At 35.4% G+C, this 24,803-nt stretch overlaps 1 protein-coding gene across 3 annotated transcripts in view; it reads right to left on the reverse strand.

Annotated features, from left to right (window-relative positions):
• Nucleotides 1-24,803, reverse strand: part of LOC116996510 (CUB and sushi domain-containing protein 3-like) — a 614,657-nt gene that overhangs the window by 525,775 nt on the left and 64,079 nt on the right. For all 3 annotated transcript variants that reach the window (XM_033060271.2, XM_033060262.2, XM_033060252.2), the window contains exon 2: nucleotides 5,798-6,020. In XM_033060271.2, coding sequence (XP_032916162.1) covers nucleotides 5,798-6,020 — 223 coding nt within the window. The remainder of the gene's footprint in view (nucleotides 1-5,797; nucleotides 6,021-24,803) is intronic.

Here is a 24,803-nt window from a genome sequence, read left to right on the forward strand (position 1 = left end):
TTAAAAATATCTCTGCTGATCTTGCAGGCTCTGAATATATGGAAAAAATATATGTATTTATTCAATGATCAAAAATTCCATTTTGTGACAGTTTCTCACAACTTCATATTTTTTAAAATAAACATTTAGTTTTTTCACTTACTCAAAAAAATTAATAACTGTCACAAATGATTATACTATATTTGTAACAGTGGAGCTTTCCAAACTTCGATGCCATGTCTGTCCTTATGAAGAACCACAGGATGAAATTTTATGGTGATTTCTACATTATGGTAGGCTAATAGTTTTCTAAATGTTTATTTTTAGCTTGGTAAAATACATAGTTTTGGCTGCTAAAAAGTTGTTTTCTGAGCATAAATATATGATTATTTTAGTCAACATAAAGAGACAAATATACTGGATTAAATGCTTCAATTTAGCCAAGTACAATTGCAGAAGGGATGCATTTTATTTCTTTGAAATAGATCTGAATTTATTTCATTGATTTCAATGTTAATTTTGTCATGAATATTTAACTGGCAATTAAATTTACTGGTTAAATTAATTAACTGGTTAAGTACTAGTAAATTTGGAAATATATTTCCTTGGAACTGTGAACAGAGTTTGAGTATATAGTCACATTATTATTCAAATATTTAAAGCTATTTTGAATACTACACTGCAAGCTGGGGTAGCTAATTACAGAAAAACGTTTTAGACAACTACTGATTATAACACCTCTTTTCAAATTAGTATTCAATTCTAAGCACCTAACTCCTTAATTTTTTTAGAAAAAGGAAAATTACCAACACGCTTTTTGTTATTTACTGACAGTATATTATGTCTTATGCTCAGTAATTTCTTTTAAGAAGAAAGAAGAAAACAAGATATTATCCAAGATGCAAAGTAAAACAATTGCAAGGGAATGTCAGGGTTCATATTGCCATGCAGTCATCCACCTACATATGCACCATATCACTGCCACAAAGTGTGTGGTTTAAAAACTAATTATGGTTTCCATGTGACTTTCCAAGGACTGACAAGAAAAGTACAAAGTGAAAAATTCATATACTTAGGTGCATACCTTTGCTTTACAGGCAAGTATTATTTTCTCCGGGCTCGTCTATGCAGAGTCAGGACTCTGAGGAAACCATTAACCCTTCCCAGCCCAGGGAAGCCTCAGGTGGTGGCCCTGCTGCCCACCACTGTCCATCGTTCCTGGGGCTCTTTGAACCACCCTGAGGCATCCTCAGCTGCAGCTCTGTGCCTGTCCCTGCCCTGCAGGAGCCTCTCAGCCCTGCTCTGTGCAGAGCTCAGCTGGCTGTTCCCCCTCCTCCCAGGTGTGCTGCCCACAGAGAGCCTGCCCCTGCTTCGGGCAGTGGAGCAGCAGTGTTGGATCCTGGAGAGCCCCAGCTCTGCTCTCTGTGCTCAGCCCTGCCCAAGAGCACAGCCTGAGCTGGCTCTCATTGGCTCCTGCCCTGTCCCTGCATGGAGCAGATCTTTTCCAGACACTCCCTAAGATAAGGCTAGTCCAGTGAATTATTTACAAGCTGCACTAAAAACTATTTAATAATATGCAAAACGTATCATCAGATGACTCCAACTGGCTTGGCAAAGAAGTTGATTTATGTGATGTTTTATTGGTTCAAGCATACCTTCTGCTAACTTCATTAAGTCATGGGATTTCTTATCTCTAGTGCAAACAAAACCCTTTTTTCTCAAGCTGGGCACTCAGAAAATTGAAAACATATTATAAGCTTAGCTGAAATGATTCATCTTGTACCACACAAAAATAATGAGAAAGACAAATTTGGAAAAAAATTGAACGGGAGGTTTAATCTGGAAATGCAACACTTATCCAGAGAAGTTACATTAGCTACTTACCAAAATAAGGTCTAGACAATGGTTTTAAAAGCAATCATAGGAAAAAAAAAAAAAAAAATCAAGTTTTGTGAAGTTTTTTTTTGGTTTGGGTTTTTGTTTAGTTTTTTTCTTGAGGGAATTAGTTGTATAAATGTGAAAGAAAGGGTATACAAAAATCAAAATATGCATTGGAGGGGCAACAAGAAAGCTCTGAAAATAGGCAGTGACATGAAAATACTCCCAACTACGCAATATTGCAAAATCTTGGTTCAAGTACAGGAAGCAACACTGTCTTTTTGCAAATAAAGATTTTTTTGTAGGTGGTTACGAATATGATTTATGAAAAAACAAATTTTTGCATGAAGTTCACAGTTTTAAGTTATTCTTTAAAAATAAATTATTTATAGCTTGAAGCAAAGATTATAATGTAAAACGTACTAAGGCAAGCATACACAGTAAGATAAAGATGCAAGTGAACATTGACTACACTTTCCGTACCGATCGTATCTGAATGCTTCTTTTCCATTTATTGTTGTTTAGCCAACATTTAAGTGCCAGGTAAACCAGTTAAAAGCTGCTAATGAAGACATTAAATGACTAACTTCAATAAGATTTGATTCTGAGGACACCAATTATGAAGTACAAAACTGGATGAGGAGGGAGTCAAAGGTGATGAGCTTCACAAATAGTTGAACTACAAAACCATTTAATTCATCTAGACAGTTAATCCACATTATTCAAGTTAAAAATTAGATGTAGTGGCCTTGTCTATACAAGACAATTTTTTTAGCTGTCCAGTTATGTACTTTTTCAAATACATGTGTAGTCAGCTGAAAATATTTTTGCCTGTTACAAAATTGAAGGGAGGGTGAAGAGTGTAATCTGATTACACTTTCAGTAATGTCATTAAGTAAAATGTCAAAATACATCATCATGCTAAGATAGTATCCAAACAACTGTACCTCAGTAAAACTTTGCTTATTTGTAAGAAAGAAAACTCAAGGAAACATCACCTCACTAATTACTACAGCAATTTGAGAAAATAAATTTCACCATGAAGGATTTAGCAAGGCTTGCATAATTTCACTATCATGCTTTCTTAATTTTAAAGCCAATTCTCCACTCACACAAATGTGTACTATTCTTGTGCACCCACACTCTGGAAAGATCTTGTAAGTCTTGCAAAAGTAGTCTATTTCAAGCCCTATATTGAGGCTTAATCATCTTTTCCTTTTTAAGTGCTGACTGATTATTGTCTCTTCCACATGGCTTCTTACACTGCTCTTCACCAGAATCTAATGGCATCCTAAATGCACAATACCAAAACAGGTTTCCTTGACGTTCTTCTAAGATACTGACCTATTGAAAAAAACATTCTAAATCTCCAGCATTGAAGAATTAGTGTAATTTTAAAAGAATATTGCACACATATCTATAAATGCATATATGGTTACCTATATATGTATCCAGATACATAAACATATATATGAATGTACATGTGCACACAAATATATATAAATATTTTCAGCAGCTTGAACAAGACAAAGAAAAATAATTCTGCCTTTACAAGATACTTTCATCTTTTTAGCCTGCTAACTATCTTCACCTGTTTTTCCCTCATGCATAACCTGTAACTCAGTACTGACCATTGTTTCCTAATGGGAATCATGGTTTTAGTCTTTGCATTTGTGCAGAACGTTGTTCACATACTCCTTGAGATTGCAGTTTAGAGTAGCTTCACCAACCAAAGTTTTGACTGACAGGGAGGACCTTTTCAGGCTCCTACATTTGAGAAAAATTGCAGTTTTATCTTTTGAGGACTAAATAAAAAGGATAAAAACTTGTTGTGGAAAACAACTCAAATATTTTATCTGTGTGTTCTTTTTTTCCTGCAGCTGACATCAGAATTGCATTCAAGCACTCAGGAAACAGGAAATAAAAATGAAAACACAGAAGTACAAAGAAAAACAATTTCATTAGAGATGCATTTCTCTGTACCTGCTGATTGTTAACTATTTAAGAAAATTTATATACTGCACAAATTTGAGATGTAGAATTTTACTCTTCTAGTTTCCTTGTTGTACCAAAGAAACACACATTCCTTTACACATTCCTTCTAGCAATCAGATACCTGATTTTTTATACAATAGTTAAAAAAAATCATTATCAGTTATCAACACCATAAAATATTACGAAAACATATCCCTTTGACCATGGTTATACAAAGTAAAATGAAACGGGGTGTACTCTAATTAGGAACAGGTATTACATTCTTTATCACAGGATAAAGTCATGGAATGGTTTGGTTTGGTAGATCACCTAGTTCCAATCCCACTCTCATGGTAAGGGACATTTTCAGATGACACAAAGCCAAGGCTTTTCTGGGCAACTTGTTCCAGTATCTTAGTGCATTCTTTATACAGAATTTCTTTCTCATACCCAACCTTAATCACAGATCCATAGAATTTTAAGAGGTTGGAATGACCTTTAGGATGATTTAGTCCCACCCCCCTCCCCCCAGTAGACCAGGTTGCTCAAGGTCTTATCCAACTGTCTTTGAACTCTGTCAGGGTTGGAGTTTCCACAGCCTGTTCCAGTGTCTAACCATCCTCAGAGTAAAAAAATTTCTTCTTAACATCTAACCTGAATTTCCCCTCTTTCAGTTTGTACTCACTCCCCCTTGACCTGTCACTACAGTTCCTGATGAAATGTCCCTCTCCAACTTTGCTGTAGGTCCCCTTCAGATACTGGGAGGTTGCAAGCCTCCAAAAAACCTTCCCTTCTCCAGAGTGAACAGCCTCTGCCTTTCTCAGCCTGCTTCACAGGGGAGGTGCTCCAGTCCTCACCTATGTTACTTGTTCATGTCCAGTTTTGCATCTACCAATATCCCCAAGTCTTTCTCCGCAGGACTGTTTTAAATTCATTGATCCACTAGTCAGTATGGATACTGAGAACTGACCAGGATGTTACACTTGGCCTCATCTCATTGGCCCACTCCTACAGCCTGTTGGTATCTTTCTGACAGCATCTCTCCTCTCAAGTGAATCAGCTGCACCACTCACCTCAGTGCATCTACAAACTCACTGAAGGTGCACTCAGTTCCACTGTCCACATCATTAACAGAGACATTGAATAATATCTGTTTAAATACAGACCCCTGAGGGACATCACTTGTTGCTGATGTCAGTTGGGTGTGGCTACATGGCCACATTCAAACAGTCCACCCAATCAAATAATAATTTGTCCCATTTAACAACAAAGGCGTTGTGTGGCCATGCCAAAGGCCTTACCGAAGTCGAGGTAGATGACAAATTGACTTACAGAAGTCAAGGTAGATGACAGTTAAGATTACCAGCAAATGTATGACTAATATCTACTGGTATTGTAGAATTATTAGGTATTCCATAAGCTACAGTCTTCCAAAACTGAACATCTGGTAGGCTCTTATAGAAAATGTTCTGTGGCACATCACACTCTTGATATCTCAAACTCGTTTTTTCACTTTTGTAAATCCTTTATGTTAGAGGGTGCTCATATACAAACACACACTCAAAAAAATTAGTCTACCTAATTAAATCTACCTAGTCTACCTTAATTAAATCTTCCTGATCTCTATAAAAAGCCCCCTGTTGCAAAGATTACAAAAGCTCCATGCTACTACCTCATGCAAACTGATATGTCCACAACCTCATAGTCACTTTGCATTAATTTATCCATGCTCATATGTTTTTTAATAACACTTCATTGAAACCAATTTTGTGAGGGCTAGATTAATTTCAGCAGTTGCTTTAACTAAAATTAAAGCACAATATACATTTTGACACCTATGATTAATTAGAGGAAGCACACCTTGAAGACTAAAGAAAATCCATAATTTAAAAAAATTAGCTTTAACTGTTTTATCACATTTTTAATTTATTACTACTGTGAGATTCTAATAATATTTATTCTTTACCTTGTCCTAAAGTTTGCAGGGTGAGGATGCCCATCGTATAATGACAAATAATCATACTCCTCTTCTAGAGCAAAAGACTGAAAGACGATCTGTATTCTGTTTCTTTCTTCTGCTATTATAACCCAGGTACAGTTTGCACCATTTGGATATCCATATGGGAAGCCAGGGCTTTCTATAGTGCCGTTAAGTCCTTTTAAAGTTCCACCACAGGTATAAATAAATCCTAAAAAATACCAAAGAAACAAAAGTTAGTGATCCATTTTTATATCAACCTTTGATAGAAACATCACTAGAATTAACAATTTCTGAAAATATATCAAAAGCTTTCTGAGCAACTACTGCATTTAGAAAGGTAAAGCCCATTTTTTTATGCAAATGCTGGCCACTTAATGCCACGCAATCCCACCTACCTAACAAATGTGTTTTCCATACTGTTTATCTACAGACATATGGTAGCACCTTTGAAAAAATATATATATAACAACATCTATAAACTTGTTTGCCTATGAAGCAAAGTATTCCCATCAGTTCCCTTTTTTGGGTCAAAGGGAACAGTAAGTCTCTTTCAATACAAGGCTCTTTTGATACAGGTTAAACCTATTGCCTTGTGCTTTTCCTCCATGTATTTTGGCTCTGGAAAAGACTGAAAGTCAATTGATTGGGAAGAGCTTGCTCATAATAAATAATTCTGGATTATGAAAGCTCTGTACTTAAGGGCTCAATCCAAAATGGCCATCTGTTGCATCATTATATTATTTCATGCAATTATTAACAGTTGACATGTTTTGACTGACCCCATGTGGATGTTGTTTATCTGCAGTGATCAGGCAGGGCCCCAGAGCTGCTCCCTCACACATATCCCATCCACACCCCCCTCCCTTCCCTCACAGTGGGATGGAGGGGAGAAAGAAAAGTAACAGTGAGAAAACTTGGGGATTGAGGCAAAGACAGTGTAATAGGTACAGCACAAGCCACACATGCCGGCAAAGCAAATGAAGGAATTCATTGGCTGTTTTGGCAGGCAGGTGTTCAGCCACCTCCAGGAAAGCTGGCCTACATCAGGCCTAATGGTTACACGGAAGACAAACACCATAACCCTGAATGTGGTCCCTTCCTCCTTTGTTCCATCAGCTTTTATCACTGAGCATGCAGCCGTATGTTCTAGAATATCCCTTTTATTGGTTGGGGTCATCTACATCCCATCTGTGTCCCCTCCCATCTTCTTGCCCATTCCCAGAAGTATGAGAAGCAGTGGAAGCCTGGATGATGTGTAGGCACTGATAAAATGTTCCGTATTGTTTTGGTCACAAATCTAAAACATAAGGACCATAGGATCTATCATGAAGAAAATTAAGCCTGTCCCAGCCAAATTCAGTACATTGGGTGAAAGCTGAAAAGTTGCTCTGCTGATAGATCCTTTTTTACATCAACATCCTCAAATGTCAGAAATTCCCCTATATTCAAACCCTAATTTTTCTTGAGCTATAACAATTTTAATTTTTTTAATAGAAAATAAATTTCCTGAGGAAAAAAATAAGAGCACAAGAATAATTACAAAAAGATCTCTCCCAAGTCACTGGGTACTGGCAGGGCAGGTCTTTTCTATACTTTTGTTTCAAGTTTTAGTGCTCAGTTATGGCAGTTCTTAACTCTTGGGACTTCAGGATATTTTTTATTTTCCACCAGTTTTGTAGTCTGAATGTAGGTCTGTATCGTCTCTCCAGGCTTTCTGCTCTCTTATCACTTAAATATTAGATCAGCTTTCCTGCTTTGCCTTTTGCACCACTGAAGCTTCTCTTCCCCAAGAATGCTCAGAGCAAGCCCTCTTCTAGTAGAGGGATTGCATCTGAGAGAAAGCACAAAGTGCTGAGTTGCTCTTTCACAGAAAGATGACACACACTTCATAACAAACTACAAACAAACAAACCAGGTGCCAACTCTTAAATTATACACACATGTATAAATTTGAGCTCATTAAATCATCTTCATGGCACATTCACAAGCTTGCCTTCACATTGAGCATTTAAACGTACAGAGACCCCTTTCCCTGGAGAACTAAGCATAAATCTCTTGAGATTTTACACTTTGTATTGCTATGCTGTAAAGTAACTTTTCTTGACAACAGAAGAGTGGAATGTACTTTTTTTCCCTCAGCTTTTTCATACATATTTACAATGGTGAAAAAAGATGCCTCTTATGAAGTATGACTGCTTTTCTAATACAATTATCAGTGTACCATAGATATATAGGACAAAAAAGGGAAGATACTCTTAGAAAGTAATTAGGATTTTTTCTACCTCCTCTGACACATAGCAAATTTTACCTTCTACTGCAAGTTGCCTCAGAATTCATTCTCATATCAGTGCCTACCCAACCTTCATTGTTATCAGCCTGTTTTAGCTATCTCTTTCTACATGTCTCTCACATACTTGAACTATTTTTAAATCCTCTTTATGTGTTATTATTTATTATTTAAGCTCAGCTGTTTTATTTAGCACTTTAAAAGTGTTTTGGAATACAGTTTGTGCACAAGACACTTTAGAAAAATCAAACTACTTACAAGATCTACATCCTAGAACTTCAACACTTCCTACCAAATACAATCTCTGTAATAAGTCTTTTTAAATTGCTGTGAGAACATATTTATCAATCCAGTTCTTCCTAGAAATCTCTTGCTGATGCCTACATCAATAGAATTAGAGATAAAACTTAGAGACTTGAAAATTAAATAGCACGCACTGTTAATTTTCATCCATCTCTCCAGACCAAACTTTGATTCAAGATCATAATACAGCCCCATAATTCAGAATCTTTTTTTCTATACTTCATGAAAGCTTTCAATTGCACATGGACTATTCTGTCAATCCAATACAAACTACAAAGAAAAACTCATCTATAATAGGTCTGCTATAAAATGATATTAAAAAACTAAAAGCAAAACAAAAACCCACTAACCAAAAAAACCCCAGAGCCACAACTATGAGGGAACAGAGCCTTGTGCGATAACATGCAACTTATTGAGGAGTATAATACTTCATACTGAATCAAATAATTAGTCCTATTCATACCTAGATATGAAATGTAAGTATCCATGACATGTAAAAGTTCCAATTACTTCTCTTATTCCATATTCAAACTATAACAAAAGAGAATTATTCATACACTCAAGATGATATAACTTGGATGTTTTTCAGAGACTAGCAGAATGTAGCACAGCTATGCACGTGTCAGAAGATACACTTTTAATTCCAAGAATGGAAAAAAACCCAAAAGAACCAACAGTGAAGCTTGAGTTTGATAGGTCTACTCTTTTAGTCTGTAAAATAAAAAAAAAATCACGCCAACAGAATTCATGTGCACAACATGCACTTTAATCTCTGCTTTCATATGTTAATACATTCTGTGATGCTCTTCACCTTGGCAGTCCAACTTGGGTATGATCAAAATAGACATTGTGCATTAACTGACTGGTCTGATCAAATGTGGAAAACATGACATTTATTTTCAAGAGGTAAAATTCATGCTGAAATAACTAGTAGCATATACTGTGATCTTTTTCATTTAGATTTCAGAACCAGCATTCCAAGCAGAATTTCCTTGCAAACTGCTTTTCATTAAAGGGAAAATTTTATTCAAAGTATACAATAAAGAATTTTGAAAAGCTTGAAGTTAGAGTAGAAAAACTCTTGTTGAAATAAGTATGAAGATGAACAACACCACTCATGAGACTCTCTTAATAGCTGGTAAGATTCAAGGTTTCTGTCGCATTGTTTTCTACCAGATTTTAAAATTCAGGTGTTTAATTCTCATCAATTTTACATGGATAAATACTACTTGAAATCAGAAAACACAGCTCCTCTTCCTGAATTCAGTCATCCTTTGATTCATTGTGGAATTATTGTGAGCATCAGTAACAGCAGTTCTTAATCCATTTATTCAACTTTCATTGCCTTCTAACAAAGCAAGTAGATCTTACATCATGTCCATACCCTTTGCCCTTGAATGTCCCATAATTACACTCATTCAATGCTCAACAAGACTATCTTTGGTTTTTTCTCTTCCTCCTGACCATTCAATTATACTGTTTAATAACATATTTCCCCACCTTTCACCTCCCAAGTACTGCACACCTTTCATTTAATCTTTATCTCCCTTGTTTAGAGTGTTCTTTATTAGCAGCCATTACCATAAGATAATTATACTGAGTCTGCACTGATTAACATGCTTGTACATTTCTAAGTTGCTTGTGTATTTCCTTTCAATTAAAGTTTTTTCATACTTTAAGAGAAAACCAAGGAAGTGGAAGATCATTTGTTCATATGTTGCATTTTTCTTCAATATCTTTTCTTATAATACGATCTCTTTTAATTTCTTTCACTTGGACCCATCTTTAAACATAGTCAATCCTATCTTAAAGTATTCCTTAATCATGTCATCCATGTTCACATCCACTTATTTTGTGCAACATACTTATTTGCAAAATTATTCTTGTCTCTCTAAATGGTAGTTCTCTTCCATTTGGAATACATCTACTTTACTCATTTGTTGCTTTACAGTGCATGTTTCTGCAACACCTTTTTCTGTTTGTGGTCTTTGATCACCTGACACTATTTGGCAGCGAAGAGTAGTTATCTTTTTACGCTGACCATAAATCAGTACAGACTGTTCTGCTGGATCCTCTCTGTTCATTTGTATTATCATCACCTTAGTTTTCATGGCTCCTCTATGATCATCCTTTTAGTAGCACTTCAAAGAACCTACTGGAGCTCAACAGAGATAGAGTTCATAGTGATGTGAACCTATCCCTATGCTATCAATCTTGTTATCATTTTTCTGTTATCAATCTTATCCAGTTTTGGAAAATATTAGAATGTTAGAAATAAATATTGAGTATATATTTATTTCTATCTTTAATTGTCCTGACATGTCTCACCCCCAGATCTTTAAGCCCACTTATAAAACTGAAAACAGGCTGCTCTCATCAGATGTAATGACTACATTTTACTTTGAAGTGTGTTTGAAATTTACCTTTTTATCACTTCTCATTCTCTTTAACTTACACTTTTCCATTCCCACTATACCGCTTTTCTGTGTAAAATGAGCTTTCTTTCACTAACTTTACTGTCCAATAAAACAAAGTTTTAAATTTTTCCATGCGAGTACAAATATGAAAGGTAATCATCTCCTTCAATGTAATGGACTAAGTTCCTTCTTACTCTCCAATACTTGTCATCCTACCCCAAGTGTCCAGCAGCTTGCAAGCTTCTTTCTTATTCTACTGTGTTTTCATATGAAAAAACAGTTGACTGTCCCTGTTTGAGACATGCTAGGACACTGTTACACTAAGGACACTCACTGGTGCCCCTTTCCTACCAGGACATTATAGCCCACTCTCTCTTCAGCAGCTGGCATGGGAGGTGTACATGTAAGCAGCAGCCCTGCACCACAGCACACCAGGACAGAAGGACACTGCAACTGGGTAGCAGTTCACAGTGGAGCAGGAATCCATGCCATCCACGAATCCATGCCATCCACAAGGCCTTACAGATTCCGCTATTTCAGAAAACACTATCCTATAGATCTCTATCTGTTTAATTCGATATTCTGTACTTCAAATAATTCTCACTTCTATCTCAGCTCCAATAGCAGTTTTTATAATGAATTTTCTACCAGCTGATAAAGTCTACATTTACTATTTTGCCTGACCACATATAATAGTTACTGTCTTATGTTTTAATTTCCCAAAATAAAAAAAAAAAAAAAAAAAAAAACAAACCAACAAAAAAACAAAAAAAAAAAAACAAAAAACAAAAAAAACAACACCTTGGAATCAAAAAATAGACTGGGTTGGAAGGGACCCTAAAAATGCTATATTTCCAAACCCTTGCCATGGGCAGGGACAACTTCCTTTAGACCAGCTTTCCCAACCTGGCCTAACTCTACAGTGATGGAAAATCCATGAGTTGGGGGGACCCTGTTGCAATATCTTGCCACCCTCAGAGTAAAGAATTTCTTCCTAAAATCTAATCCTTCATCAGTTTAAAGCCATTTCCCTTTGTCCTATTACTAGATATGTGTCATAAGTAATACATCATGACAGACACAGCTGGTATCCCCACCGGTCCTTTAGGTGCAAAGTCTACATACCTTCTTCTCTTAATGAACTTCTTTCAAGCAACTCTTACTCCTTCTCTTACAGACCTCTCAAACATGTAACCAACTCCTTTTCTTACAGGCAGCTCCACCCAGTACTGACTCCTTGTGTTACAGGCAGTCCCACACACCTCTAACTCCTTTCACTCTGCATGACTGGCTAACCCCAAACCGTCCCTCTCCAAGTTACCTATCCCTGACTGACCCTTACTCAAATCTTCTCTGTCCTTTGCACGACCACATGTCCCTTACCTCCTCACAGCACAGCCAGCAGACACCTTCTCTTACTCCAGCAGATTCCAGGCTCATACTCTAACTGCAAAGCACCTGCAACTGCAACTAGCAACCAGCTAACCCACTCTTTCATATCCTCCAAACTGCTTGGGCAGACTCAGGTGTTTCCACTCCTTGGTAATCAGTACAGCTGCGAGTCATTGGGGGAGATTCCTTCCTGCACTATGCTTTCAGCCTAGCTCTCCACACACATCCTACTAAAAAAATCCTGCTCCAGCTTTCTTGTAGACTTCCTTTAAGTACTGGAAGATTTCTGTAAGATGTCCCTGGAACCTAAGCTACTCCAAATCTCACAGATACAACTTTTTCTGTCTTAGTAATATGTATTTTTTTGGGGATTTTTTTAGTTTCTGTTTTTGTAAATAATTCTTGGAGGTTTTGATGTGTAATGCAAATTTCCTTGATTTAGGACTCTTCTTTAGCCCAAAGAAATCTCAGACCTGCTTAGTAAAGCCTTATTAAAAAAACAAACAAAAAACCCCAAAAAAGTTGTCTTTGTGAAGTGCACAAAGAACATTGAAGAACCTCTCTGAAAATCAACTCTTAGGAGTTCCAAGTCACAAGGGAATTCTTAAGTAAATTACCATTTTATTTCAATTTGCTATTGAAAGCATTTGCTTTCTCAAACAATATATTCTGATGCTTATTCTCTGCACAACTTACTGGAAATTGGGACATTATGAAGTTTAGACACCATTAAGTTTTTGAAAGAAGTTTAAGTGTTTTTCACATCTTTTTAAGGCTATGAGAAAAGATGGTTATACTTTTTGGTAAATAACTGAGTAAGACAGATTGTCTTGCCCTTGCATAAGCTCTAACAAGGTACCAAAATGACTTTTCCAATATTTCGGTAGGGTTGTCTGGAAACTCTATAACATAATCAATAGAAATGGTACAGAATACCAGTCAAAAATAAACAGTCATTGTATATTATCACCACATTTGAAACACTTCCTGCTTTTCCTCCAGAGACTAATTTCTTATCTCTGTTACAGACACATTTTCTGAAAGAGGTTTAGAAATATTTTTTAGTCTTGTCTTCCACTTGTCCTAGTTGTGAAAACTACTAGAAGGACAAATGTTTATGTTCTTTCCTGTCTCCCTTGAGTGTGTTGCTTCTTTGAAAAAACATAAGGTCTAAAAAACAATTAAAACAATGAAAAAAACCAAGAACTACTCATATTCATATGGAATACATTCGGAGCATCAGGAGTCTTAAACTGGAAAGGCAACAAAATAAGAAACTGGATCTTATGTAACAAATGTAACCATATAATTTTTATTGCATGTATTGAAGTAAATATTTATTGCCATTGTTTGTATTTCTTGTTCTACAACAGAAAACTGTTTGTCATTTTGTATAACTCAAAACAAAGAGGGTTTAACTTCAATAGTGTTGTCAATCTTTGAGGAATTTTTTAAAAAGATGAAACATAAATCTAGAAACCTCTAAGTCACTTCACAGGAAAATAGAGGGGGTTTAACTCACCTTTAGGCATGTAATTACTTTGGTTTATACATAACTGTCTGACACAGAATTGTCTCCTGCTTCTATTTTAAAAGCATTACAAGCACCACCACAGATGAAAGTCTGATTTCAACAGAGTCAGTTGAAATATGCCCAGGATTTTTCCCCAGTATGTAATTAACTTTCCTTCTAAGGAGATTTCAATACTTCTCTGCTATTCCTCACATAATATCTCAATGCCTTGTAGACAAGGGATCATGTGTTCCAAAACAACTGCCTCCTTGCTCATGCAGCCAGATAAGGGTAATCTCTCAGATGTGACAAGCATCTGGGCAATAGAACTAGACATAAAAACAAGAGAGGACATTTGGAATCTCATCACAGAACAAATTAAAAATACTCTATGGGATTGAAATCCGGCCATATTTAATACCCCTCATACATGTGAGCACTACAGAATTGCAGGGCAATCACATTTTTTTATGCTTGAGGAGGGTTTAGATTGATATTAAAGAGTTTTGAAGGGTTTCCTTCTTTAATTTTGATTTCAAATAATCAAATTTCTTGTCTCAATGGCATACTTCTCACTCCTGTGAGAATAAACCTTTTGAGCCATGACTTCCTCATTTTACGAGAATTAATTGTGAAAAGTGTCTTCATTAGTATTCTGAGCTTGCACTCTTTCTTCATCTACCTGCTCTTCCTGCAATTCTTCCACTTCAAAAGTGGAAAGTAACATCATACAATGAGAAATTGTTTCAGGAATCTTTCCAGCAACCCTAAAGAGAACACCATGTCAAAGGCATGTCTGAAAATGAATTAATGCAAGTTTTGTGTTTGATAACATAGGAAATTTATTGTGTGGAGAAGACAGGAACAGAAATTCCATTGCAAAGATAAGTTGTTGAAAGAACTATATTTATTTTACATTTCCTTTTCTCTGCAAAGGTAACCACATATATAAAGATTTTTATTGTTCTTTATTTGCTGGGTTTTTTTTTAAATTCAAATGTGTGGTCTGAGAAACTGATGATTTCATAATTAAATTGTGATATTTGTAAAGTTAGCTTAGAACCATCTCCCAGCAAGTCAAAATGACAGGGAAGACCACTCAGAATACTATATACTGGCAACAGTATTTTGAATTATTATGTTTTTTTAGAAATAAAATATTGCAGAGATTTCCTAACTTACATTTAAATAAAATATCTTAGAGTAAAATTTTCATTTTATTAAAACATGCTGACAAGTAGCCAGTTCTTTTCATGGGAACTTCAAGAAGACAGTTGTAAGATACAAGCACTGCAGTATCAGGTCAAACAATAGCTTCTAAAACAGTTTATAGTTTACTTTGCTTTAAAGCACAGGTCTTTGGGTCTCTAAGATATAAGTAGATAACAGGGCTTGAAGAAATTTTATTTGCAAAAATATAAAGAGTAAGTTGAGTTTTTCCATATCAGAATAATTGATTAACAATACTGTAAAATTGGTAAATAAGAAAATTCTTAAGGGAAACAGTCACTTAATAAGGTGTTTGAGGAGTCTTTGCTCTTGGCAGTAGTGGTATACAAGGAAATACCCTCAACAAAATAATGTTTGAAACAAAAATAACTTCTGAGGAAATTAAGATAGATATAGTACTACACTCTTAAAGTTCAAATATCCTGTAACATTAATTAGCTTTCAAATTAATTATAATGTGACAAGGAAACAGACAATATAATGCTGAGCTGAATTCACTAAATTTGAAGCCCATTGGCATACACAGTAAAACTCTGTCATTATATACTTGGTTCATTAAAATCTCAGATCTAGTGTATGGACCACTGTAAAGGGAAGGGAAGGGAAGTTCTGGGAAGGGAAGGGAAGTTCTGGGAAGGGAAGGGAAGTTCTGGGAAGGGAAGTTCTGGGAAGGGAAGGGAAGTTCTGGGAAGGGAAGGGAAGGGAAGTTCTGGGAAGGGAAGGGAAGTTCTGGGAAGGGAAGTTCTGGGAAGGGAAGGGAAGTTCTGGGAAGGGAAGTTCTGGGAAGGGAAGTTCTGGGAAGGGAAGGGAAGGGAAGGGAAGGGAAGGGAAGGGAAGGGAAGGGAAGGGAAGGGAAGGGAAGGGAAGGGAAGGGAAGGGAAGGGAAGGGAAGGGAAGGGAAGGGAAGGGAAGGGAAGGGGAGGGGAGGGGAGGGGAGGGGAGGGGAGGGGAGGGGAGGGGAGGGGAGGGGAGGGGAGAGGAGAGGAGAGGAGAGGAGAGGAGAGGAGAGGAGAGGAGAGGAGAGGAGAGGAGAGGAGAGGAGAGGAGAGGAGAGGAGAGGAGAGGAGAGGAGAGGAAATATACTGTATTTCCTCTGGTGTTGAACATCTTGCAGCAGTTTCAGGTAGGTGACAGAAAATATTATTGTAAATATAAGTAATCTGCTAAAATTCATATATAGCTTTAGAGAAATAAAGAAACAGTACCCATAAACCTTCTGAAACATCATAGATTTAATCAAAGAGGGGGGAGAAGGAGTAAAAAAGTAAGAATAAGGATAAAATTTTTATCAAGCATTCAGATAGGAAAGAAGCACTATGAAATAAATTCAGTGTTGGTTTGAAGTGACTTCAGCAAGACTAGGAGAGATTTTGAAGACTCAGTGCTTGGAAAATCAGGACAAAATGAAGGCTTTGTTTACAGTTTCTGCCAATAGAAATTAAACAGTATTTACTGAGCACCACCACAGACAGTCTCCCTATATTCTATTTCCTTCTTCCAAAAAGTAAAAAACAGACTTCTATGGCAGCTCAGATGACTTCAGACATAAACAGCCTAGAAGTTCTCCTCATTCACTCACAGGGTTGATCTTAAAAAAAATTTAATTTTAAAAAATTAAAATAAAAACATTCCTACTTTAGATCATATGGAAATTCAGACCTTTGAGACCCTTCTATAGACTTGAGAAATAATTACTTAACTAATGTTTCATGCTTCTGAAACTCTACCTTCTCCAGTAAAACATCAGCTTTCACAGAGAGACATAGAGAACTTGATGTCAATAGCTACTCTCTTATTACTGTACCTACTGTATGCTACTCTACCATTATTGTAGGATTTGGATTGTTGTATCAAATGCACTCCATGTACTGTACAATAACCTAAACTATCTGAAGATAGCAGAATTAAAGTTTTGTTGAGGATTAAAGAAAGCAGCATCAGGAAAATCCAGCTATAGTCTTTGATATACTCCAGACTCCAGGGGGTTTTCTGCTTTTCATTTTCTAGATCACATAATAATGAAGAAAAAAGAAAACAAAAAAAAAAAAAAACCCAAACAAACAAACAAAAACCCAAAAAAAATCCAACACACTTCAAAGAGACACAGACTACATAAGGGTCAACTGAATGCAGGGAGTTCTCCTGAACTTCCCATGAAGAATTTGCCATTATGGGAAAATTTCTGTCAGTTTTTAAAAGTGAAAGGAGCACAATTTAAACATCTTGGAAAAATTTAAACACCTTTTATATACAGAAATTAATTCTGTCTTTTACACTTAAAATTTCTACAAAAGGTAACTTTTTATTGAAGCAGCCTTTAAATATATTAAAATTAATTCTTCTCATCTAAAAATCTACAGACTGCTATGATTTTCTTCAATGGCTTCAGGTGTCTGAATCCAAAAGTAATTTTTCAGATATTGTCAGTTCTGCTCAATTTTTGACTTTGACTTTATTCACATTGTACATTTCTGAATTTGCAGAAGGTCAAAGGATAAATATCTTTACCATGTACTTTTATGTGTCATAAATATGTTTGTTTTTTTTTTTATCATAAGCCAGAATCTAAATTTCAGTAGTCTGTTGAGGCAGTTTAGGCTAAGGAAATATCAAAAGATAAAGACTGTTGTTACTTACTGCAATATCTGAGCTTGTAAGATTTTTTTTTAATGGTACCTAATTTATTGATATAATGAAAACAATAAATTTAGCATTATTGATACAGTTTATATAATCTATATTATGTAATTACCTATGTTATCTAATTATCTATAATATATTATTTATATGTATATATAAATTCCAGTTATTTCCATTTAGAAAGCAAATGTCATCACTGGAGAGTTTGACTTTAAAATATGAAGTATTTAACAAATAAAACAATTTTCTAAAAAGTAAATCAGAGATTTATTTCTCCATACCATGGAAAGCACTTCAAAGTCATGAAAAAATTTCTAGAAAAGGTATTAAAACTGTTCAACAAAAGGTGTACAAATGTGTTCAACTCTGTGGCACTGGTAGCTTCTTGATTTATTTACACTATTTAGTAGAGATAAGAATGCAAAAATGTTATAGACTCGAGCAAAATAATCAAGGGTTGTTTCAGATTTTGTTTTGGTCCCAATAGTCACAGGACTCTTTTGAAGCTGTTACTATTACTCTCTATATTTACTCTGGTCCTTTCAAGAGAAAACCTGCTTCGCTGTGAAAGCAGATAGGTGAACTTCATACCCCGAGTTGCTAAGGAGGAAATCTGCATGTTATAGCAAAATGTAAGGAGCTGATGTGAACCGATGAGATGAGCTGTACAGCTGATGAGAAGTACCCCTGGCCAGCTGCTCTTACTATGACTCTGAGGTACAGAGACAATATGAACTAATTCATCCACCCTAGCTGATGTTTCCAGTCTACCATGTGAGATAAACCTCCCCATGTATGGTCATCACCATCAAGAATTATCTCTCTACCTGTTTTAAATAAAACTTTAAGCTACAGTGTGACCATTTGCAGAAAGGGGAAAGAGGGATAAATATTTAATGGCATCATTGGTGTCTTCCTTTCCCTGTTCCATTGAAAATAGCAAACAGAGAAAGAAACTAAAACCCAACCACACCAACTAAACTCATTTGGTCTCCAGAGCTGACCAATTACCCTTTTCCATACTCCAGCCAACAACATCTTCTGGCCAAAAATACTGGATCACCTGAAGTGGGGATGCACAACAAAGAGAAAAAAAATTATGTGAAAAGTCATAAGAAAATGTTTAAGAATGGATTAAAAAAAACCTCAAAAGAATACGGTGAAACAGTGCAGCACTGAAGTAACAGAAACAAGAAGAAAAAATATTTAGGTAAGTAGTTCTGACTTGGATAGCATACTTGGATTGTAAAACTGTTTTAGGACAGTTATACCATTTTACTTTAAAAAAGTATTCTTGTAAATATCGAGATATTGCTAGCAAAATGTCTTCATATTCATTTGTGTGGGTAAAAGGAATCTGGCATGTTACTTACTTTCTGCCATATCTGCTGATTGGAATTTGGACGTACTTTACTAATGTACTATGTATTGCATATTCACTAATGCCTCTTACATACTATTATAACATAACTACTCCCAGCAATTTATGCATGGGAAAAATGCAGATGTCTAGACTGAGTCTTTCTTCTTGGGTTTCAGCTTGTATCAGCACAAAAAAAAAAAAAAAAAAAAAAAGAAAGAAAAAAAAAAAGAAAGAAAAAAAAGGAAAAAAAAAGAAAGTACTGATTATTTCTTGAGACTTAATTTGTTACATAATAGTCTCGGACATCCAGTTCCTCCCACGGAATCATTAATACTCAGCAGGGTCCAGTGTTATTTCTGATCAAGTAAGCAAAACACGTAATTTTCTATTAAATTGGGTGACTTTATATCTGTAATTGATGTGTTCCCAGGTTTTAGCTTATTTCACCTTTTGGCAACTGTTACTCCAAGTGTCTCATCCATTCTGCAGTACTGATGTCTGCTTTCAGTAGCTAATATTTCTGAAATTAATCAGTACCCTACATTTTTAAAAAATTGCTGGTAATATTGCCAGTGGCTTATCATGAATAATCATCCCCTCTGACATGACAAACTAGCTCTAACAGGAAAGCTATTACTTTGAAACAAATTGTACTGCATTGAAATATCCCCAGTAGTAAAGAATCTCAATGGAGTATTAAAGCTTGTTCAATTGGAAACAAGGAGGAGAGAAACCTTTGTGTCGTTCTCAGATCATATTCTTTTTATTAAATATCAGATGATAGCAGTGTCTTACCTAACAAAAATTTCAGGAGGAAGACACTTTTTTTTACTTTGATTTATATTTTGGCATTAAAAAAAATAAGCGTTGGATCTTCTTGGTATAGATATTTGGACCTCACCTCTTTTTTATGCTGTTTTCTTTCCCTAACACAAAAATATGTTATTGTTAGTTATTGATTCTCTACTTCTTTGCAGCAAAAGCAAATGTCTGCTTATAAGAGAGCAAATCTGAATACAGAGACAGCCTTTCTCATGGGAAGGATTTTTTTAATATTTGATTTCTGTATATATGCATGCGTGTGAAGATAGACAAACAGACAGACAGGAAACACATATAATGATACTTCCCTAGGGAATTAAATATTCTTTTTAATAGCCCACAATGATCCTTGTGATGAGGAAATGCTCAGTCTCACCCTGTGTGTGGTGTGGGAGTGGAATTTCGATTGAGTTTTGGTAAAAAATAATACCAGAAAAGTGGGGCATGGTAAAAAACTCTCCAACATTGAAAAAGCTTTGATTGTATCAAAGTACCTGTGTGAGAGGAGAGTGGCCACCTGGTGTGGCACTCTCTTCTGTGATAGTTGCTGCAGTTGGAAGCAGAATTGATTGGAATGTCTGAGTAAAACTATTTATCTCTTTTTTTTTTCCTTCCATATGATAAAAAAATGATAAATCAAATCCTCTTTGAATCTATATCCAAATGCATTTTTATTAGGGTTTCTTAGTGCCAACATGAACTTCTGGTCTAGCTAAGAGTGACATCCCATGTAATAGCTATCTGTTCACAGTAATTATTGGGGTATACTAAACTCAATTTCAAGTCCTCGATCTCTGTGTTCTCCCAATTTATGTGTCCCACAGAGTATTTGACACAGGTTAATTGCAAGTCAGATTCATACTCATATCTTCCAGAGTGTCTTAGTTTTCATTAAATTTGTTTCTTAGGATCAAATCCAAATTTGCAAATTGTGTTTCTGTAAAAGCAGATTTATTTTTCAGCCTTAATTGCACGTCCAGTAACTTTTCTACCGGTGTATCCAGAGTCCTCTAGCTGCTGAATGCAGTCCAGGGGCTTAAGTCATCTTTATGTTCCACTACTGACATTTATTCTTCTCTCATCTGCTTACAAATGAGATATAAAGAGCACAATTTGATTAAATGTGGGTGTTTACAATGTCCTAACAGCAAGGCTCCTGTTATTATCAGTCAAGTCCTGGACAATAGATTCAGTGATGCTTAGTCCTGTCTATCAGACTGCAATCAAATAAAGTGATTCCATCCTGTTGGCTATAAGAGAAATTTAAATATCTAGGTCAACTTAGACACTTGTTCCACAGGTGCCTAAGATCAAGGGGAAGAATTTTGCCAAAGATACATCTACAGCTTAGTCCTTTCCAATTATTATTTCCTTTTTTATTCTCAAGCAAGACCAGGACAGGAGCAAATTAATGGAAAAGTGGACAACTGTTTATAAACCTCAGTATTTACTTGTAATTTTACTTGTAAGCTTCACAGTGTTTTCTTTTCCTCTGCCTTTTCTGAAAGAGATGAGGGCCAGGCACCTGAGCAGTGCATACTCAATGTGTGGTCTTCATTTCCTACCTGCACATTACAACACAGAGCTGCCATCGTTGATGCCGTCACTGTAGTGTGTGCAGAAGAATGCAATGTGACCAGCACAGCAAGGTGAAGTCTGTCCGCATGTTCCAACAGTAATGACTGAAGCCATCACATCATCTCAGAAATGGCAGGACCATCAAGCTGTTTGTTTCAACTCTATGTAACAGTTTCTCCCCCAGATCCAAGAAGTGCAGAAGGTAAGTAGGCTGCTCGACTACTCTCTGCATCTGTCTCAAATCCTAAATCACATTTTTCTGTGTGCAAGGTGGAGTTGATGGAGACACGGCAGTGAAGGAAATAGTGCGTAATAGCATTACAGCTTAACCAGTTCTTCAAGAGAAACTGAAAATTGTATTAGCTCTTCAGCTGTTGCAAATGAATGCTCCACACCAGTTTTCGAGAGTTTCCCAGCTCACATTACATCAGTGACCAACAGCAACAGCTTTTTGGGAACAATCTGAAGCATTTGAACAAATGCTAGAGAGAAAGAAAGTACTCACTGAAAAATGTCCTAGCAGTAACCCTCTGATTCCTTCCTTCCTACACAGGCTTTTGTTACAAAACTTCTGTGTTGGTGCAGAATATGATGCAATAATAAATTTTAATTAGTCCTTAGTGTGCCAGTGGAAAATTTTTTAGGAGTAGGAGGTGGTATATTCTTTTCTCTCTTATTTACTATCTCTATAATTAGGACCATGTGATTATGCTATCAGTGCAATAAAGTGAAAATGAAATCCACATCCAGTATGAATAATTTACCCAGTCTGCATGGAAATTACAGAATTTTCAAACAAAATATAATTATATTTTTATGTTTCTCTTAATTACTTTGTTGTAATTTGAGGGATGTGACTAGGGTATTAACACACTGTAACAAGCTGAAGTCAGTGCACAGTGAACCCAACAACTTCTAAGAAACAGCACTTACCTCTTAGGTGTAAAGGATATATTGACTTTATTGAATTATGGTGGCAAACTGCATATGATTGATGCTGCAGGGATGGGAATACAACTGCTGCTCAGTGCATTCAAAAAGCCAGATTGCTAGGCTATAAAAAAAATTGTGTCCTACTAAGAGAGTGTGATCATTAATACTGGGAAGGCTTTTTGAATATGTAATATGAACTTCTATATGAAGGTTAAACTCTGATTGAGTTGATTAATAGAGTAACTCTTACAACTCACCAGAAAGCTGAAAGGGTCTCCATTTACAGAATAGATATCTCCACGCACAGATTCTGCAACTTTTTTAAAAATGTAGAAGTTCATTACAGCTCTCTGAAAATTGATCATATGTGCAGTAAGAAACTTCAGAGAGGACTTCTCAATACTTCAAAGGCAAAAAAAATCACCACTCCAAGTTGTTACCTTTGAAAACAATAATGCTAGAATGTATTGCATCTGTCTTTGCCTGATAAATGTTATAAGCACAAAAAGAGGGAACAAAATCAATTTTAATTGTGATTTAATTTTTTTAAGTGCCACTGGACAACATATTAGCCACCGAATGAAACTAACACATTAGCTTTAATTTGAAATAGAAGATTAGATACCAAAAATGTGTTTACCAAATACTCAGAAATTCTGGGAATAAGACTGTTCCTGGTAAGAATATTTATTTGCATGAAAAAGTCAATATATTCTTATGTTTCATTTAGTAAGTGTGGGACATGTTGTCTAGATCCTTTTTGTACTTTGTGATTCTGTTCACAAAACAACCTCACAAAAATTCTTCACCTGCTTCAAAATCCTCAGTTGTCCAGTGGGAATTTTAAAACAGTGAACTCCAACCCTATCCATGTAAGAAAACATACAGTTTAACAACACTGAGGTATATTTCAAAATTATATTCAACATGGAGAAAATCTGAAGATTTAACTTTTTGTCTTTCTTTGTACTTTATCAACACCACAGGAAAAAAATCTGTATTTATTCTTATTAGCAATGCTTTGTCAAAAACAATATATCAATAATTATGGATAACACCTCACTAGGTGGTCCTGTGCAAACTCTCAACATGAAACATTCTAGTCTGCTTTGCCTCTAGATTTGATTACTATTTTCCTTGTGTAAATCTGAAATCCTAAATGTTCATAGGGTTAATGACCCCACACAGACTAATAAACATCAAGAATAATTGAAATAATATATTTTAAATTGTTCATGCCTCTATGAAATTCTGAATTGATTTTTTTTTCAGGTGAGCAGGAAAAAATCAAAACAACTTGTTTCTCACAATTCACAAACAATTAAAGATTCTGGATTTATAAAGAGACAAGATATGGATTTTATTTTAATTTTAAATCCATAAATATTGACAGGTCTAATATTATACTAAACCCATGCTTTGGAAAAAATACCAGGTAATTCTAGCCTGCTTAACTGATTTCCTTCTAAGTGTTAAGCCCTGTACTAAATACATCTTAATTTTTGAAATAAAACAGCACCCAATTTGTGTCATCCATGAAATGCATTTCTTTAATGACCATTTAAGTACAAATATTCTCTTCCAGTTACCTTAATATACTATGAACAAGACCAGAAAAAAAAATTATATTACTTACAGACTGTTTATATAAATCCTTTTGTTTTATAATTAATTTAATTTAGGACACCAAATACTAAAATTCCCTTACAGGGAAAAATTGTAAAGATTGCTATATTTGTATCAGTGTATGATGGACAATATTTTAGCATCTTGGTAACACTATGTTTTTATATTTACTACTTTATTTTGTTTCACATATTTGTTGCAATGAACTACTCAATCCTTTTTCAGTATTTTCTTCTAGCTTCTGCATGAATTCTTTACTTAAACAAGTCTTCATTGCAATAAATTGTATGCTGCATTTTTGGAGAAATTGTTTAAATAATATTTCTCTAATCTTCATATTACTGTTAAAATTAAGGAAAAAAAGTAGACATAAGTAGTGTTAGGAATGAGATAAAAACCATTAATGATTATCGACAGCAATACTTTTAAAATATATAATGAGAGAAAACATCCCTTTATCTGCTTTTCAAACTTCATTTTATGGGAGTTTATTGCCTACTTAAGCTAGTAACCTTTCTTTGGCTCACATTACCTGCTACAGGGGAAGATGAGATAATGTTGAGAAACATACTGGAATATTCCATCTGGCTGAGTTAAAAGATTTCCGAAATGCCTAAGGAATAAGGCAGAAGCATTAGCTACAGTTACCCTTCTCGTCAGTCCGTGGATGTCGAAAAAAAATTGTCTGAACAACAGGTAAATATAATCATATCCCTGAGAGTTTTACACTTCAATGACTGACCCAGAATCAGGAAGATTATTACAGCTAATGAGCTCAAGAGAGATGAAAGAACTCTAAAAGATTTACACTGAGCTGTTACTGAGTTCACAAATTATGACATTCCTGGTCACTTTTCTCTTTAATTTTCTCTAACTTAATGTTCCTT

This window comes from Catharus ustulatus, chromosome 1 (genome assembly GCF_009819885.2).
Source record: "Catharus ustulatus isolate bCatUst1 chromosome 1, bCatUst1.pri.v2, whole genome shotgun sequence".
Classification (NCBI taxonomy): domain Eukaryota; kingdom Metazoa; phylum Chordata; class Aves; order Passeriformes; family Turdidae; genus Catharus; species Catharus ustulatus.